The sequence below is a fragment of the Pseudophryne corroboree genome, chromosome 2 (genome assembly GCF_028390025.1).
Source record: "Pseudophryne corroboree isolate aPseCor3 chromosome 2, aPseCor3.hap2, whole genome shotgun sequence".
Taxonomy (NCBI): Eukaryota; Metazoa; Chordata; class Amphibia; order Anura; family Myobatrachidae; genus Pseudophryne; species Pseudophryne corroboree.
In genome coordinates this window covers 174,568,417-174,585,984 of record NC_086445.1, presented here as the reverse complement: position 1 = coordinate 174,585,984, position 17,568 = coordinate 174,568,417, and the positions used below count along the sequence as shown (strand labels likewise).

Here is a 17,568-nt window from a genome sequence, read left to right as displayed (position 1 = left end):
GGACGAACCCCAGGGTGAGACCTGTGTTCCGACTCCCTCTGGAGCTAATGGTGTCCAGTAGCCTAAGAAGCCAATCCATCCTGCACGCAGGTGAGTTCACTTCTCTCCCCTAAGTCCCTCGATGCAGTGAGCCTGTTGCCAGCAGGACTCACTGAAAATAAAAAAACCTAACAAAACTTTTACTCTAAGCAGCTCTTTAGGAGAGCCACCTAGATTGCACCCTTCTCGGCCGGGCACAAAAATCTAACTGAGGCTTGGAGGAGGGTCATGGGGGGAGGAGCCAGTGCACACCACCTGATCCTAAGGCTTTTACTTTTGTGCCCTTTCTCCTGCGGAGCCGCTATTCCCCATGGTCCTGACGGAGTCCCCAGCATCCACTTAGGACGTCAGAGAAAGTAGTTTTTTCTCCCCTTTAGAAATTGGAGCAAGAATAACAATAACAAATTACCCAGGTGTAGTTTGGTCACATGTACACTGGGAGAGCCTCAGAGCGCAGACAGCAGGGGGAGTTACAACTGGTCAGAGAAGGGCGGCTCCATAACTTATCCCCAACTCTCTTCCAGCCATGCTCCAAGCCCTGTCTCTCTCTCTGGCCCTGAGCTTAGCGATACAATGGATCCTGTGGGTGGCAGCAGCGCTGCTCCAAACAGAAAAGTTCTATGACCTCGCAGGTAAGACGAACACATGTCCCGTTCATGTATTTGACTGTGTTAGAGATCTATAGCCCGTATAACCCGCTGCTTGAATTATGCCGGCAGCCATGTTCAGTAAGTCAAGATATTGACAAATCTTAGCGTTCTTTACAGGCTTAGAACACTGTTTCCTTGTGAGGCGATTCCTTACCCTCAACAGTAATGGCTACCGGAGGTGCGATCACGTGATGGACGCATTTTCGTAACCTAGCAACTAAGGGCGGCGTTCTCCAAAGTTACATAAAAGTGAAGCGCTCATGCGCATTAAGGTGCAGCTGATACCTTTAGTGGTTCCATACTGGTTACATCATGCAAGGATACAATTACAAAACCTTGGGGCAGATGTATTAAGTCTGGCGAAGTGACAAAGCAGTGATAAGTGGAAGGTGATAACGCACCAGCCAATCAGCTCTTGTCAATTTACATATTGAGGCTGATTGGCTGGTGCGTTATCACCTTGCACTTATCACTTCTCCAGACTTAATATATCTACCCTCTTGTGCAAAGCACAGTAATAATTTCACCTTATGTAAACATACGTTTGGTCATAGTTTTCTGTTTAGTAGCTCACATGGGACTACTTATTTTTGTTTTATAAGGTGAGCAGCAGACAGTCCTCGTATCAGCTAGGGCCAAGTGTTAAAAAAAAGTTTTGTTTTTGTGTAACAGCTGTCAACATTGTAGTAGTATTATTATTATTATTATTATTATTATTATTATTATTATTATTATTATTATATGAATTGCCATTTAATTTGACTATTTCCATCTAGCCAGTGAATTTGGCAATAGGTGATGGGGATCTGTAAATGCCCATTCCACAAGGAAGGTGGGCTCATCTTGGGCGGCTGCCCGAGGGGTCTCGGCTTTACAACTTTGCCGAGCAGCTACTTGGTCAGGGGCAAACACGTTTGCAAAATTCTACAAATTTGATACCCTGGCTGAGGAGGACCTGGAGTTCTCTCATTCGGTGCTACAGAGTCATCCGCACTCTCCCGCCCGTTTGGGAGCTTTGGTATAATCCCCATGGTCCTTACGGAGTTCCCAGCATCCACTAGGACGTTAGAGAAAATAAGAATTTACTCACCGGTAATTCTATTTCTCGTAGTCCGTAGTGGATGCTGGGCGCCCATCCCAAGTGCGGATTGTCTGCAATACTTGTAAATAGTTATTGTTAACTAAAGGGTTATTGTTGAGCCATCTGTTGAGAGGCTCAGTTGTTTTCATACTGTCAAACTGGATATAGTATCACGAGTTGTACGGTGTGATTGGTGTGGCTGGTAAGAGTCTTACCCGGGATTCTAAATCCTTCCTTATTATGTCTGCTCGTCCGGGCACAGTGTCCTAACTGAGGCTTGGAGGAGGGTCATAGTGGGAGGAGCCAGTGCACACCAGGTAGTCATAAATCTTTCTAGAGTGCCCAGCCTCCTTCGGAGCCCGCTATTCCCCATGGTCCTTACGGAGTTCCCAGCATCCACTACGGACTACGAGAAATAGAATTACCGGTGAGTAAATTCTTATTTATTATTATATGAATTGCCATTTAATTTGACTATTTCCATCTAGCCAGTGAATTTGGCAATAGGTGATGGGGATGGTAATTATAAATACCCCATATTTACTTGTACCCTTGGTAAATAAAGCCATTATTGTGAATTGTTTTTATTTTCTGCAATAAACTGAATAAGGAATTATTAATACTAAACCTTAGAAAAAAAGCAGACTAGTGTTAAAATAATAATGCAAATTCCCATAGGTTCCATTACAACAAAGTAAGCCCGTTTAGAATCTTAACACCAGGTCCCACTTGGCAAAGCAGTAGTGTTTAGAAAAAGAATGTCAAAACCAGTCATTTCCCAGTTTTACTTCATTTCAGGCCCCCTTGATTCCCACAAGTAATGCAACCACTCGGTTTAAGCGTGTCCAGATTTTGCCTGGTTTATCAGTATTGTACTGTGGGGGCAATTCAGTTGTTTTGCCGGGTGTAGTATGGTATGCCGGCGGCCGGGCTCCCGGCGACCAGCATACCGGTGCTGGGAGCCCGACCGCCGGCATACTGACAGCGTGGCGAGCCCAAATGAGCCCCTTGCGGGCTCGCTGCGCTTGCCACGCTGGCGCGCTACGCTATTTATTCTCCCTCCAGGGGGGTCGTGGACCCCCATGAGGGAGAATATGTGTCGGTATGCCGGGTGTCGGGATTCCGGCACCGGTATACTGTGCGCCGGGATCCCGACATTCGGCAACCAGAAGACCACCCGTTTTGCCAGCAGCGCTAATTAATGGGCTCCCAACGAAGCAATTCAATTGTTGCTCTGTACAGGTGTGAGTGCCTCCGGCAATGTTTAGTGGCGTATCTATATTTATTATTTTTTACCAGTTATTTATATATTATTTATTCATCAACAGTTATTTATATAGCTTTACAGAGAATATATTCGGCCATTCAAATCAGACCCTGCCCCAGTGGAGCTTACAGTCTATGGGGGACATGTATTAAGCAGTGATAAAAGTGGAGAAGTGAGCCAGTGGAGAAATTTCCCATGGCAACCAATCAGCTGCTCTGTACAATTGTATAGTATGCAAATTGGAAATGTTAAGTCAATGCTGATTAGTTGCCGTGGGCAACTTCTCCACTGGCTCACTTCTCCACTTTTATCACTGCTTAGTATATGTCCCCCTTAATTCCTTATCACATGTATATATAGTTACATTCGCGTTACGGTAAATTTTCTTGGGAGCCAATTAACTTAAGTCACCTGGTCGCGGTACATGGACCCACATATTTGCGCAAATGTGTGCTAAGATCTTCACTTATACGCCATGTTAATTGTGAGGGTTTACCTAAATTATTCTTGCTATCAGTGTTCTTAATGTATTTCTCTTCCTCGGGATGCTGGGAACTCCGAAAGGACCACGGGGAATAGCGGCTCCGCAGGAGACTGGGCACAACTAAAGAAAGCTTTTAGGTCACCTGGTGTGCACTGGCTCCTCCCACTATGACCCTCCTCCAAGCCTCAGTTAGATTTTGTGCCCGGCCGAGGTTGGATGCACACTAGGGGCTCTCCTGAGCTTCTAGAAAGAAAGTATATAATTAGGTTTTTTATTTTACAGTGAGATCTGCTGGCAACAGACTCACTGCATCGAGGGACTAAGGGGAGAAGAAGCGAACCTACCTGCTTGCAGCTAGCTTGGGCTTCTTAGGCTACTGGACACCATTAGCTCCAGAGGGATCGACCGCATGGAACTGGCCTTGGTGTTCGGTCCCGGAGCCGCGCCGCCGTCCCCCTTACAGAGCCAGAAGCAAGAAGAGGTCCGGAAAATCGGCGGCAGAAGACATCAGTCTTCACCAAGGTAGCGCACAGCACTGCAGCTGTGCGCCATTGCTCCTCATGCACACTTCACACTCCGGTCACTGAGTGTGCAGGGCGCTGGGGGGGGGGGCGCGCCCTGAGCAGCAATAAAAACACCTTGGCTGGCATATATATCACAATATATAGCCCCAGAGGCTATATATGTGATAAATACCCCTGCCAGAATCCATAAAAAAGCGGGAGAAAAGTCCGCGAAAAAGGGGCGGAGCTATCTCTCTCAGCACACTGGCGCCATTTTCTCTTCACAGTGCAACTGGAAGACAGCTCCCCAGGCTCTCCCCTGTAGTTTTCAGGCTCAAAGGGTTAAAAAGAGAGGGGGGGCACTAAATTTAGGCGCAATATTGTATATACAAGCAGCTATTGGGAAAAATTCACTCAATATAGTGTTAATCCCTAAATTATATAGCGCTCTGGTGTGTGCTGGCATACTCTCTCTCTGTCTCCCCAAAGGGCTGTGTGGGGTCCTGTCCTCAGTCAGAGCATTCCCTGTGTGTGTGCGGTGTGTCGGTACGGCTGTGTCGACACGTTTGATGAGGAGGCTTATGTGATGGCAGAGCAGATGCCGATAAATGTGATGTCGCCCCCTGTGGGGCCGACACCAGAGTGGATGGATAAGTGGAAGGTATAAACCGACAGTGTCAACTCCTTACATAAAAGGCTGGATGACGTAACAGCTATGGGACAGCCGGCTTCTCAGCCCGCGCCTGCCCAGGCGTCTCAAAGGCCATCAGGGGCTCAAAAACGCCTGCTCCCTCAGATGGCAGACACAGATGTCGACACGGAGTCTGACTCCAGTGTCGACGAGGTTGAGACATATACACAATCCACTAGGAACATCCGTTACATGATCCCGGCAATAAAAAATGTGTTACACATTTCTGACATTAACCCAAGTACCACTAAAAAAGGGTTTTATGTTTGGGGAGAAAAAGCAGGCAGTGTTTTGTTCCCCCATCAAATGAGTGAATGAAGTGTGAAAAAGCGTGGGTTCCCCCGATAAGAAACTGGTAATTTCTAAAAAGTTACTGATGGCGTACCCTTTCCCGCCAGAGGATAAGTTACGCTGGGAGATATCCCCTAGGGTGGATAAGGCGCTCACACGTTTGTCAAAAAAGGTGGCACTGCCGTCTTAGGATACGGCCACATTGAAGGTACCTGCTGATAAAAAGCAGGAGGCTATCCTGAAGTCTGTATTTACACACTCAGGTACTAGACTGAGACCTGCAGATAGTGCTGCTGCAGCGTGGTCTGTAACCCTGTCAAACAGGGATACTATTTTGCGAACATAAGACGTCGTCTTATATATGAGGGATGCACAGAGGGATATTTTGCCGGCTGGCATCCAGAATTAATGCAATGTCCATTCGGTCAGGAGGTTATTAGAGACCAGACACTGGACAGGTGATGCTGACTTTAAAAGGCACATAGAGCCTTATAAGGGTAAGGAATTGTTTGGGGATGGTCTCTGGGACCTCGTATCCACAGCAACAGCTGGGAAGAAAAATTTTTTACCTCAAGTTTCCTCACGGCCTCAGAAAGCACTGTATTATCAGGTACAGTCCTTTCGGCTTCAGAAATGCAAGCGTGTAAAACGAAGGAAGAGGGAAAAAGCTGCACCAGTCAGCCAGTTCCCAGAATCAAAATTCTTCCCCCGCTTCCTCTGAGTCCACCGCATGACGGGGGGGCTCCACAGGCGTAGCCAGGTACGGTGGGGGGCCGCCTCAAAAATTTCAGCGATCAGTGGGCTCGCTCACAGGTGGATCCCTAGATCCTTCAAGTAGTATCTCAGGGGTACAAGCTGGAATTCGAGGCGTCTCCCCCCCGCCGTTTCCTCAAATCTGCCTTGCCGACAACTCCCTCAGGCAGGGAGACTGTGCTAGAGGCAATTCACAAGCTGTATTCCCAGCAGGTGATAGTCAAGGTGCCCCTACTTCAACAAGGACGGGGTTACTATTCCACACTGTTTGTGGTACCGAAACCGGACGGTTCGGTGAGACCCATTTTATATTTGAAATCCTTGAACACATACATAAAAAAATTCAAGTTCAAGATGAAATCGCTCAGGGCGATTATTGCAAGCCTGGAGGAGGGGGATTACATGGTATCCCTGGACATCAAGGAGGCTTACCTACATGCCGCCATTTACCATCCTCACCAGGAGTACCTCAGATTTGTGGTACAGGATTGCCATTACCAATTCCAAACACTGCCGTTTGGACTGTCCACGGCACCGAGGGTCTTTACCAAGGTAATGGCAGAAATGATTATACTCCTTCGAGAAAGGAAGTTTTAATTATCCCGTACTTGGACGATCTCCTTATAAAGGCGAGGTCCAAGGAGCAGTTGTTGGTCGGAGTAGCACTATCTCGGGAAGTGCTACAACAGCACGGATGGATTCTATACATTCCAAAGTCACAGCTGGTTCCTACCACACGCCTACTGTTCCTGGGGATGGTTCTGGACACAGAACAGAAAAAAGTGTTTCTCCCGCAGGAGAAAGCCAAGGAGCTGTCATCTCTAGTCAGAGACCTCCTGAAACCAAAACAGGTATCGGTGCATCACTGCACACGAGTCCTGGGAAAAATGGTAGCTTCTTACGAAGCAAAATTCCATTCGGCAGGTTCCATGCAAGAACATTTCAGTGGGACCTCTTGGACAAGTGGTCGGGATCGCATCTTCAGATGCATCGGCTGATAACCCTGTCTCCAAGGACCAGGGTATCTCTACTGTGGTGGCTGCAGAGTGCTCATCTTCAAGAGGGCCGCAGATTCGGCATACAGGACTGGGTCCGGGTAACCACGGATGCCAGCCTTCGAGGCTGGGGGGCAGTCACACAGGGAAGAAATTTCCAAGGACTTTGGTCAAGTCAGGAGTCGTCCCTACACATAAATATTCTGGAACTGAGGGCCATTTACAATGCCCTAAGTCTGGCAAGGCCTCTGCTTCAAAACCAGCCGGTACTGATCCAATCAGACAACATCACGGCAGTCGCCCATGTAAACCGACAGGGCGGCACAAGAAGCAGGATGGCGATGGCAGAAGCCACAAGGATTCTCCGATGGGCGGAAAATCACGTCTTAGCACTGTCAGCAGTGTTCATTCCGGGAGTGGACAACTGGGAAGCAGACTTCCTTAGCGGACACGACCTACACCCGGGAGAGTGGGGACTTCATCCAGAAGTCTTCCAACTGTTGGTAAACCGTTGGGAAAGGCCACAGGTGGACATGATGGCGTCCCGCCTAAACAAAAAACTAGAGAGATATTGCGCCAGGTCAAGGGACCCTTAGGCGATAGCTGTGAACGCTCTAGTGACACCGTGGGTGTACCAGTCAGTTTATGTGTTCCCTCCTCTGCCTCTCATACCAAGGGTACTGAGAATAATAAGAAAACGAGGAGTAAGAACAATACTCGTGGTTCCGGATTGGCCAAGACGAGCGTGTTACCCGGAACTTCAAGAGATGATCTCAGAGGACCCATGGCCTCTGCCGCTCAGACAGGACCTGCTGCAGCAGGGGCCCTGTCTGTTCCAAGACTTACCGCGGCTGCGTTTGACGGCATGGCGGTTGAACGCCGGATCCTGAAGGAAAAGGGCATTCCGGAGGAAGTCATTCCTACGCTGATTAAAGCCAGGAAAGATGTAACTGCAAAGCATTATCACCGCATATGGCGGATGTATGTTGCTTGGTGTGAGGCCAAAAAGGCCCCAACAGAGGAATTTCAACTGGGTCGATTTCTGCATTTCCTACAAGCAGGAGTGACTATGGGCCTGAAATTAGGCTCCATTAAGGTACAGATCTCGGCTCTGTCGATTTTTCTTCCAGAAAGAACTAGCTTCACTACCTGAAGTTCAGACGTTTGTTAAGGGAGTGCTGCATATTCAGCCCCCTTTTGTGGCTCCAGTGGCACCTTGGGATCTCAACGTGGTGTTGAGTTTCTTAAAATCACATTGGTTTGAGCCACTTAAAACCGTGGATCTAAAATGTCTCACGTGGAAAGTGGTCATGTTATTGGCCTTGGCTTCAGCCAGGCGTGTGTCAGAATTGGCGGCTTTGTCATGTAAAAGCCCTTATCTGATTTTCCATATGGATAGGGCAGAATTGAGGACTCGTCCCCAGTTTCTCCCTAAGGTGGTATCAGCTTTTCACTTGAACCAACCTATTGTGGTGCCTGCGGCTACTAGGGACTTGGAGGATTCCAAGTTGCTGGACGTAGTCAGCGCCTTGAAAATTTATGTTTCCAGGACGGCTAGAGTCAGGAAAACTGACTCGCTATTTATCCTGTATGCACCCAACAAGCTGGGTGCTCCTGCTTCTAAGCAGACTATTGCTCGCTGGATTTGTAGCACAATTCAGCTGGCGCATTCTGCGGCTGGACTGCCGCATCCTAAATCAGTAAAAGCCCATTCCACAAGGAAGGTGGGCTCATCTTGGGCGGCTGCCCGAGGGGTCTCGGCTTTACAACTTTGCCGAGCTGCTACTTGGTCATGGGCAAACACGTTTGCAAAATTCTACAAATTTGATACCCTGGCTGAGGAGGACCTTGAGTTCTGTCATTCGGTGCTGCAGAGTCATCCGCACTCTCCCGCCCGTTTGGTATAATCCCCATGGTCCTTTCGGAGTTCCCAGCATCCACTAGGACGTCAGAGAAAATAAGATTTTACTCACCAGTAAATCTATTTCTCGTAGTCCATAGTGAATGCTGGGCGCCCGTCCCAAGTGCGGATTGTCTGCAATACTTGTACATAGTTATTGTTAACTAAAGGGTTATTGTTGAGCCATCTGTTGAGAGGCTCAGTTGTTTTCACACTGTTAAACTGGGTATGGTATCACGAGTTATACGGTGTGATTGGTGTGGCTGGTAAGAGTCTTACCCGGGATTCAAAATCCTTCCTTATTATGTCAGCTCGTCCGGGCACAGTGTCCTAACTGAGGCTTGGAGGAGGGTCATAGTGGGAGGAGCCAGTGCACACCAGGTGACCTAAAAGCTTTCTTTAGTTGTGCCCAGTCTCCTGCGGAGCCGCTATTCCCCATGGTCCTTTCAGAGTTCCCAGCATCCACTACGGACTACGAGAAATAGATTTACCGGTGAGTAAAATCTTATTATTTTTGTGGCGGGAAACCGGAGTACCTGGAGGAAGCCCACGCAAGTACGGTGAGAATATACAAACTCCACACAGTTAGGGCCATGGTAGGAATTGAACGCATGACCTCAGTGCTGTGAGGCAGTAATGCTAACCATTACATCATCCCGTACTGCCCCAATAATATATAATGGGCCTATTTCTTCAATACGTACCTCTCTGGAGTGCTGCGTCCAAATCACTGGAAAAATTGTGCAGCTGACATTTTTGCCCGAGTTTTGCCCATCTTGAGATGGAAAATCATCCGGAAAACAGCCCTAGATCCTGCTAGTGCTCCTAGTGCTCAGAGTCTACTGTGCTGCCGACTGGAGAGGAGGGGGCCGGACGGATACTGCACGCGGGCCCCCTCCTCTCTTGATACGCCACTGGGCCTGTTTCTGAGATGAAAGTACCTGCTGCCGGTTTTCCGCCCAGCCGCGGCAGCCTGCTTCCTACCTTATGCTCACAGAAAGAGTAATCAGGCAACGGACGGATCAATTCATCCATGCTCGTATGCCTGGTATAGTGCATACATAGACTGCGATTGCTTTCTACATAGGATGCACATTTTGCAGATGTCAGCGGGAGCCATCTGCATTTGTATTTGTGTCTGACTCAGAATCAGGCCCAATATGTTATATGTAGTGCAGGGACTTGCAGGTACAAGAGGGCCTAGGGTTAATGGCAGGGAACCTGCAGCTTTTCAGCTGTTATGGAGGCTGGGACTTTAAGACCTCTGTAATAATTTGTGGACTTTATGTACTCTGTAATTGGGCGCTGCGGAACCCTTGTGGCGCCATATAAATAAAGGATGATAATAATAATAATAATAATAATATAATAATAAAAGACACAAATAGAAAAATCCAAAACACTCTCTTGGATAAGCAATCCTCCACAAGGTGTAGTTTATTCCAGAGTGAGTACAAACACAGCATTTATGGGGTGTGATCCCTTTATCAGGTGTCAGCAACTCTGATAAAGTACAGATTTGTCCTCATATGCATAGTGTCTATACACCATACTGGGCGATATGCCCGCTGCATCTGAGACGCTTTGAGAATATCATACCATATTTTTCTTTACATTTTTCATCTTATACGCATTGAAAAATCAGCAAAAAAGCAGTTTACTGCATACTAGAGACGCAAGCCTGCTGTTTTGACTGCACAGGAATTGGTTTTACACTCTTACAACGTTGCAGATTAATCACCACGGAACTTGGCATGGGGGAAACTATTTGCATTGGAGCTCTCTTTGCACAGATTCATACTCCGTGGTTTACAGATGTACAAATGTCACAAATCACAGTGATTTGCATACTCTAGCAATACAGCTTTGTCACATCCAGTAGCTTTATTTGTGTGAAAATGACACACATTTTAAGTGCACCATGTACCGCATCTGAGTTGCCTGGGACCAAGCCCCCCGAGAGGGGCTATTTGGCTTGGCTGAAGCCACAGTGTAAAAGGACACATCTGTACTTCTTAGGCAGAATTGCTCAGCTGTCTGATTATGTGCAATTATGGCGCATCAGGTGTGACCACACCAGGCTGGGCTTTTCGTGACATCAAAAAGCCAATTGTGCAGCTGCAGGAAGAGACTCTTCTTGCAGCTGCCACTACCAGAGTGACCTCTCGGGCCATTCTGCTTCCTGGTGTCCTTCCCCCGTCCCAAGTGCCCGATGTGTTGCCGATCAATGCTGATCGGTCAGCCCAGCTGCATCCCCCTCCCCGTATCTGCAGACATTAGCAGCCGCTGTGGAATTATAAAAAGCAGCCCTCAACTTTCCCCTGGACCCCGGAGGGTGCAAAAAAGGAGAAAGGGCTGAAAAAATATTGCAATGTTCTGACCATCGATGGTCCGATGCTCCGACTTTCGATGTTTGTACATACATTTATGGGGGAAAAACCCGCTCAGCTGCATATAGCAATGAGTATACGTGATCAGAAAATAGTGTGCTTTGAATGCTTTCATTGGCACTTGAGATTCACAGCAGTTGATGAACTCAGTTTGCCTTAAACTGGTGGAGGTTTGACAAAGGGTGTAGCTACCATAGGTGCAGGGAGTGCAGCTGCTATGGGGCCCAGAGCTGAGAGAGGCCCACCTTCCCTGTCAAAGTTACATGTGTTATATACATTTTTCACCACTGGGTGGTACACATGGGCCCTTACAAACTTTTGCCTTGGGGCCTACAATATATCTAGATATGTCCCTTGTCCTGCTTTTTGTAATGTGATTTAAAATAAACTGGAGGGCATTATAATGTTACATAATATGAGGCACTATAGTGTGGCACAATATGAACTGGGGGCACTATAATGTTGCATAACATGAACTGGGGGCACTGTAATGTAGTACAATAAGATGTGGTAGCACTAAAGTGTGTGAAATGGAGGCACTGTGTTGCATAATGCGTACTGACAGCCCCACAATATGACATAATGTACACTACGGCACTGCTATGGTTTATATAATAAACTAGGGCACTACAATGGGGCATAACAGTAACACAGGCCCAGATTTATCAAGCCTTGAAGAGTGAAAAAGTGCACAGTGATAAAGTATCAACCAATCAGCTCAGGTCATTTTTCAACCACCGCCTGTAACATGGTACTCTCCAAGGCTTGATAAATCCGGGCATAAGGCACTACTACTATAAATGAACTAGGGCACTATTAGGGGGCATAAAATTAACATCTGCTGCAGAGAAGTGTCTCTCTAGAAGCATTGGGACAGGGGCCCTTTCAAAATGTTGGTATGGGCCCCACAAATTTCTGGCTATGGCCCTACCTTAGATGATCAGAAAAGGAAAAGGTTATATTTGCAGGTCGACAGTAAACTAGTGAAGGGTGGATGGTAGGTGGTACCAGACTGTTACGTGGTGAAGAGTAGGTTAGAAGCTGGCATCTACTTTTATTTTATTAGAAGATTGTACTGCACATTGCTGTCAGGAGGGCCTGCATTGCATGTCATTGGGGGTGACGTGACCTTCAGTAGACCACACTGCAAAGATTAGTTTAGATAATATTTGACTGTGACCAAAGACTATTCTATAGGAAGAGCTGTATTCATCCAGGGGAGAATAGCCATGTAATAACGTATGTTTAAGTAGTTACATTAAACTAAAATAAAAATGTAAAGTTTAGTCGTTCTTCAATACGTTGGTAAAATGAAAATGCTATTTCTGTTGCAGAATACGTAGTTGATCATTGGTTACATGTTGATTTTAAATAGGTAGTGGAACATTTATACTTTTGGCACAACTCAGCCTAAGATGGACAGGAACAAAGTATATCCGTCAGCAAGTCCAGACTGGGCTGATCACAGTATGGGGACTGCGGTAAGTGCCCTCTTAAAGAGTAGTATTCTTGTATTGAAAATTGCTGTATGTACTGACCTTTTTCTTTTTAATTTCTTTAGACTTGGCACATTTTTATTTCTAAGAATCCTTCAAGATGGTCATGACAAGCGCTTTGATAAAGTACGAGATAATCCTGGGAAATTTCTGCTATACTGGACAGTGCAGGGTGAGTAGTGATGGGAATGAATAAAAAAAGCAAAAATTGTGGAGCGTTTATGTTGAGTCATTCATGTGGCCCCAGACTGGACCGCATCATTTAGGTGGACCTGCCGCACTGTGGAAGCTACCATTTTGTAAACTGAACCAATATCCAGCCTATGAATTTATTGGGAACAAGTGACCTGAGGCATTCTGAGGCCATCTAGAGTAAATTCTGTAGATAGAACAGATTTAAATATAAAGTATGCTGACTTTTGAATGTCTATTTTTCTTCATCCAGGTATCTGGATATTTGTGACATTGCTGCCATCCTTAATGTTAAACTTTCAGAAACGGGACAAGCCACTAGGGCTGTCTGACTACGTGGGCTGGACACTTTGGGCCACTGGCTTCCTCATACAGGCGATTGCAGACCAACAGAAGAGGAATTTTAAAAATGACCCTGACAATGCAGTAAGTGTTATTAGGAGAGCTACACATTCTTCTTTACATATCTATACACTTTCCTCTTCTTGCCCTTATTTTAATGTCTGTGTGTTACAGCCTCAGCCTCCATTCTATGTAGGAAAGCCAATACCGCCCTATTTGTGTAATCCCTGAATTTGGGATTGAAAAAAACTCAATCTCACGATTCCCAGGATTGAATTATACAAAGATACCCCCCTCCTACATTCCTTCTTCCTCCTCCCCTTTCACTTACCTTAGTCACACAGCGGAGGTCAGAAGGGGCTTCTTGGCAGTGGGACGATCTCTCCCAGGCTCAGCTGCAGTGGGAATGCGCCTCATAGGTACAGCATGGTGACATCATCACTATCGGTAACTGAGAGCAACTGCATCATGGGGCTTTTCTTCATGCAGCTGGGTGAGTCTAAGGGGTAAATCTACTAAAGCTTCTAAAACAGAGAATTGGTGATGTTGCCCATAGCAACCAATCAGATGCCATCTATCATTTTCTAAAAGGCAATAGAGAAATGATAGACAGCATCGGATTGGTTGCTATGGGCAACATTACCAATTCTCTATTTTAGAAGCTTTAATAAATATACCCCTAGGAGGACCAAAAAGGTAAGTATCTTCCTAATGCCCTCTGACCCAATCCAAAGGGGGGAATTCAAATGTTTGAAAAGTCGGTTGGGTGTCTGATTTTTCCTGTCTAACAGACACCCAACTGACTTTTCAAACACTTGAATCTCCCCCAAAGTGTGTTATAAATCCTGTAATACCTAGGATGTAATGATCATAATCCTGGGTGTTTTAGGGATTGTTCCTTGGCATACTTTCTTCCACTTAATTACTACTCTGATGACTTCTTAAGCCGGCATTTATCATCACAAATGTGCAATATATATACGTGTGTGTGTGTGTGTGTGTGTGTGTGTGTGTGTGTTGAATCTGACGAAAGGTAAATAAAACTGATACACTAATCAGCTAATAGAGTATTGTCTACTGATTTACTTTCCATTGAGAAGGACCTGTGAGTGCCGCTTTGTACTTTGGCTGTATTTGTGCTGCTGCAGCATGTGGGAAGGCACCCAGACTGTACTTTGATTGAGGAATCGAGTGCCAGTAATTGGACTATGATATATATAGATGTGTGTAAATTCTAACATAACTTTAAGGAAATCAAAATGGATATTGTTTAATGAGTGGGTACAATTTAGCATACGTTTTCTCCCCTATATTTCACTGTTAATAAATGTCTCCACATTGTGGAACTGCAGCTGGTTTTCCTCCTCAATGTCTTTTTACCATTCGCTTTGCAGCAAAACAATATTCATCTCTCTCTCTCTCTGATTGGTTGCTATGGACAACATCTTATCTTTAATAGAACACCCATCTTAGTGAATTTACCCCATAGTGTTCTATAATGTCTGTAACCTGAGCCAGGATCAACAGATATTAGTAACTGAGGCCCAGATTTATCAATCCTTGGAGAGTGATAAATTGCACAGTGATAAAGTACCATCCAATCAGCTCATAACTGCCATGTTACAAGCTGTGTTTGAAAAATGACAGTTAGAAGCTGATTGGTTGGTACTTTATCACTGTGCAATTTATCACCCTCCAAGGCTTGATAAATCTGGGCCTGAGATGTAACTGAGATGTATCTACTCTACAGGGCTTTTGTAGACACACAGCTGAGCGTCACACACATTAATGTAACAAAATCTTACATTGATAAATACATGATGCAAATGTAATTGTCATTTAGGCTATTTGAGACTATAATGGTTGAATGTCTGTAATATTCTTTAGGTATCATCTGAGATGGAACTGTAAATTCCTTGTCTGTGTGGTCATCACCTGACACCATTTGCCCAGATTTGGTGACACACAGTATGTGTATATGCCCTCATCTGACAGATATACAGCCTGGTGGTTAGGGCAACCTACCAGATAGTTTACATGCAGTTGATATTATACTACACTATACATAAACATGTAGAATATAAACACACCTTTTTTCTCTCTCAGAAAGTTATTACAGACATTCATTCATATTTTGAATCGTTGCAATACAACATTCACCATTAGTGAACAGCATATTTATCTGCAACTCAATGGAAGTTCACACTGTGTTGTTTGTCTCCATGTCCTTTCTACAGGGTAAATTTATTCAGAGTGGTTTATGGGCATACAGTCGCCACCCAAACTATCTGGGAGAAATTCTACAATGGAGCGGCCTATTCCTGTCGGCTTCATCAGTGCTGAGTGGTATCCAGTACCTAAGTATCATATCCCCAATTTTTGTGTGGTTCCTGCTAAATTATGTAAGCGGTGTTCCCCTTCTTGAGAAACAGGCCATGAAAAGATGGGGAGGAGATTCAGCATATATGAGCTACATCCAGCAAACTCCTGTGTTATGGCCATTGAAATTCTAATCTACGGGAACCATGGCAGATTATGCATACGTATGGAACAGTAAAATAGGAGGCGAATCCAGCCTTTCTTTCACTATGGCTATTCCCTTAATAACTTACCTTTAGCTTTCAGGCTTCTCTGGTGCTCAAACAGGAAGTGAAGGCACATACTTCCTCTGAGCATGGGGTTGTATCTGTCACTTACATTAGTTATTTCTCTTTGGCGCCTTTACTCATGTCCTCCCCAAATAAAACTCATCTGGCGCCCAAGGCGCAAGCCCAACCACACCCACCCCCTACCTCACCTCTAAGTTAAATATTGATGCTGTCATATTGTATTATACAACCAAATATTAATGTCATTCAGGTTATATGTCTGGGATTGTCTGCCCTGTATTGCAAGTCACTGACTTGAATAACTGTATAAACTGTAAACAAAGTTTGCTACAGCAGACTAATTTCATATTATGTGTGTTGTTGTTTTTTTATAAATTCTTTCAGTTATACATTTTTTTGGGGAAAAAGTCAGTAATTTTAGAATAACAGGAGCTGAACTTTATTTAAAAAATGAAAAAGTTACAAATGGGGAAGCATTGTCCAAAGCAATTACAGCTGTTCACTTGTGAGCTAGCAAATAAAAAAATAAACTTTGGTCCTTGGCAAACCCAATGTACCCTGCAGGTGTGGCAGAATTAAAACGTACAGAGAGATTTAGATTTGAGAGGGGCGTGTCCAAACCCAAATCTAAATTGCAGTGTTAGAATACATCAAATGGGGCAAGAGAGATGCATCTGCACACTTAAAAATATATCTATAGATAAGCTTATTATGTACCCCAATATTCGTGTGTCTAAATAGACCTTTTTTCTCTCTGGGGGTGCGACCCTGATGCAACCAAATTATGTAACAAAAAATAAGGAGAACTGGAAAGGCGGTTATTGAGTTGGGTGCACAAATCTAATTTGTTGGGTTGATTTTTATGATAAAACTTAGCTTTTAATGCTTATATTAATTCTAAAAAGTCCCAATTGCAGGACACATACAGCAAAATATATAGAGGTTAAAAACATTACACATACAAACATAAATGTGATAAAGAATGAAATATATAAGTGTAGAAATATTCTTAAAAAGTAGAGCCACCACTATAACTCCTGCAAGAGTGTATTTTTAGTGTGTTATATTAGAGCCAATGGGAATTCCTTACTATATTGTCCTTAGTCCATGCCAAGGCATAAATGTGGGGAACGGGGGTATATAGTATGATCACAATTTGTCCCATATTGTACTTCAATTATATCCTAGTGATTCCACACAGAAATTTAGAACAAATGCCTTGATCTGCGCTATCTCTAAATTATAATTATTGGAGAGGATGTACCAACTCATTCATGAATTCATTGGTATCTCTCGTTGCTTCTGTGCTATAACGGGATTGATCAAAACTATGCCTCCTATATTGTCAGTATGGTGAGGACATAGGCCCTCATTCCGAGTTGTTCGCTCGGTAATTTTCTTTGCATCGCAGCGATTTTCCGCTAATTGCGCATGCGCAATGTTCGCACTGCGACTGCGCCAAGTAAATTTGCTAAGAAGTTTGGTATTTTACTCACGGCATTACGAGGTTTTTTCTTCGTTCTTGTGATCGGAGTGTGATTGACAGTAAGTGGGTGTTTCTGGGCGGAAACTGGCCGTTTTATGGGAGTGTGTGAAAAAACGCTGCCGTTTCTGGGAAAAACGCGGGAGTGGCTGGAGAAATGGGGGAGTGTCTGGGTGAACGCTGGGTGTGTTTGTGACGTCAAACCAGGAACGACAAGCACTGAACTGATCGCACTGGAAGAGTAAGTCTCGAGCTACTCAGAAACTGCACAGAAAAATCTTTTCGCAATATTGCGAATACTTCGTTCGCAATTCTGCTAAGCTAAGATACACTCCCAGAGGGCGGCGGCTTAGCGTGTGTAATGCTGCGAAAAGCGGCTAGCGAGCGAACAACTCGGAATGA

The 17,568-nt window shown here is 45.0% G+C and overlaps 1 protein-coding gene across 1 annotated transcript; it reads left to right on the top strand.

Annotated features, from left to right (window-relative positions):
* Nucleotides 1-342: 342 nt before the first annotated feature.
* LOC135006610 (uncharacterized) lies at nucleotides 343-16,029 on the top strand. The gene is made up of 5 exons (XM_063952035.1): nucleotides 343-671; nucleotides 12,420-12,525; nucleotides 12,606-12,712; nucleotides 12,986-13,158; nucleotides 15,312-16,029. The coding sequence occupies exons 1-5, from the start codon at nucleotides 566-568 to the stop codon at nucleotides 15,585-15,587; spliced, it is 768 nt and encodes a 255-aa protein (XP_063808105.1). The 5' UTR covers nucleotides 343-565; the 3' UTR covers nucleotides 15,588-16,029.
* The last annotated feature ends 1,539 nt before the right edge of the window (nucleotides 16,030-17,568 follow it).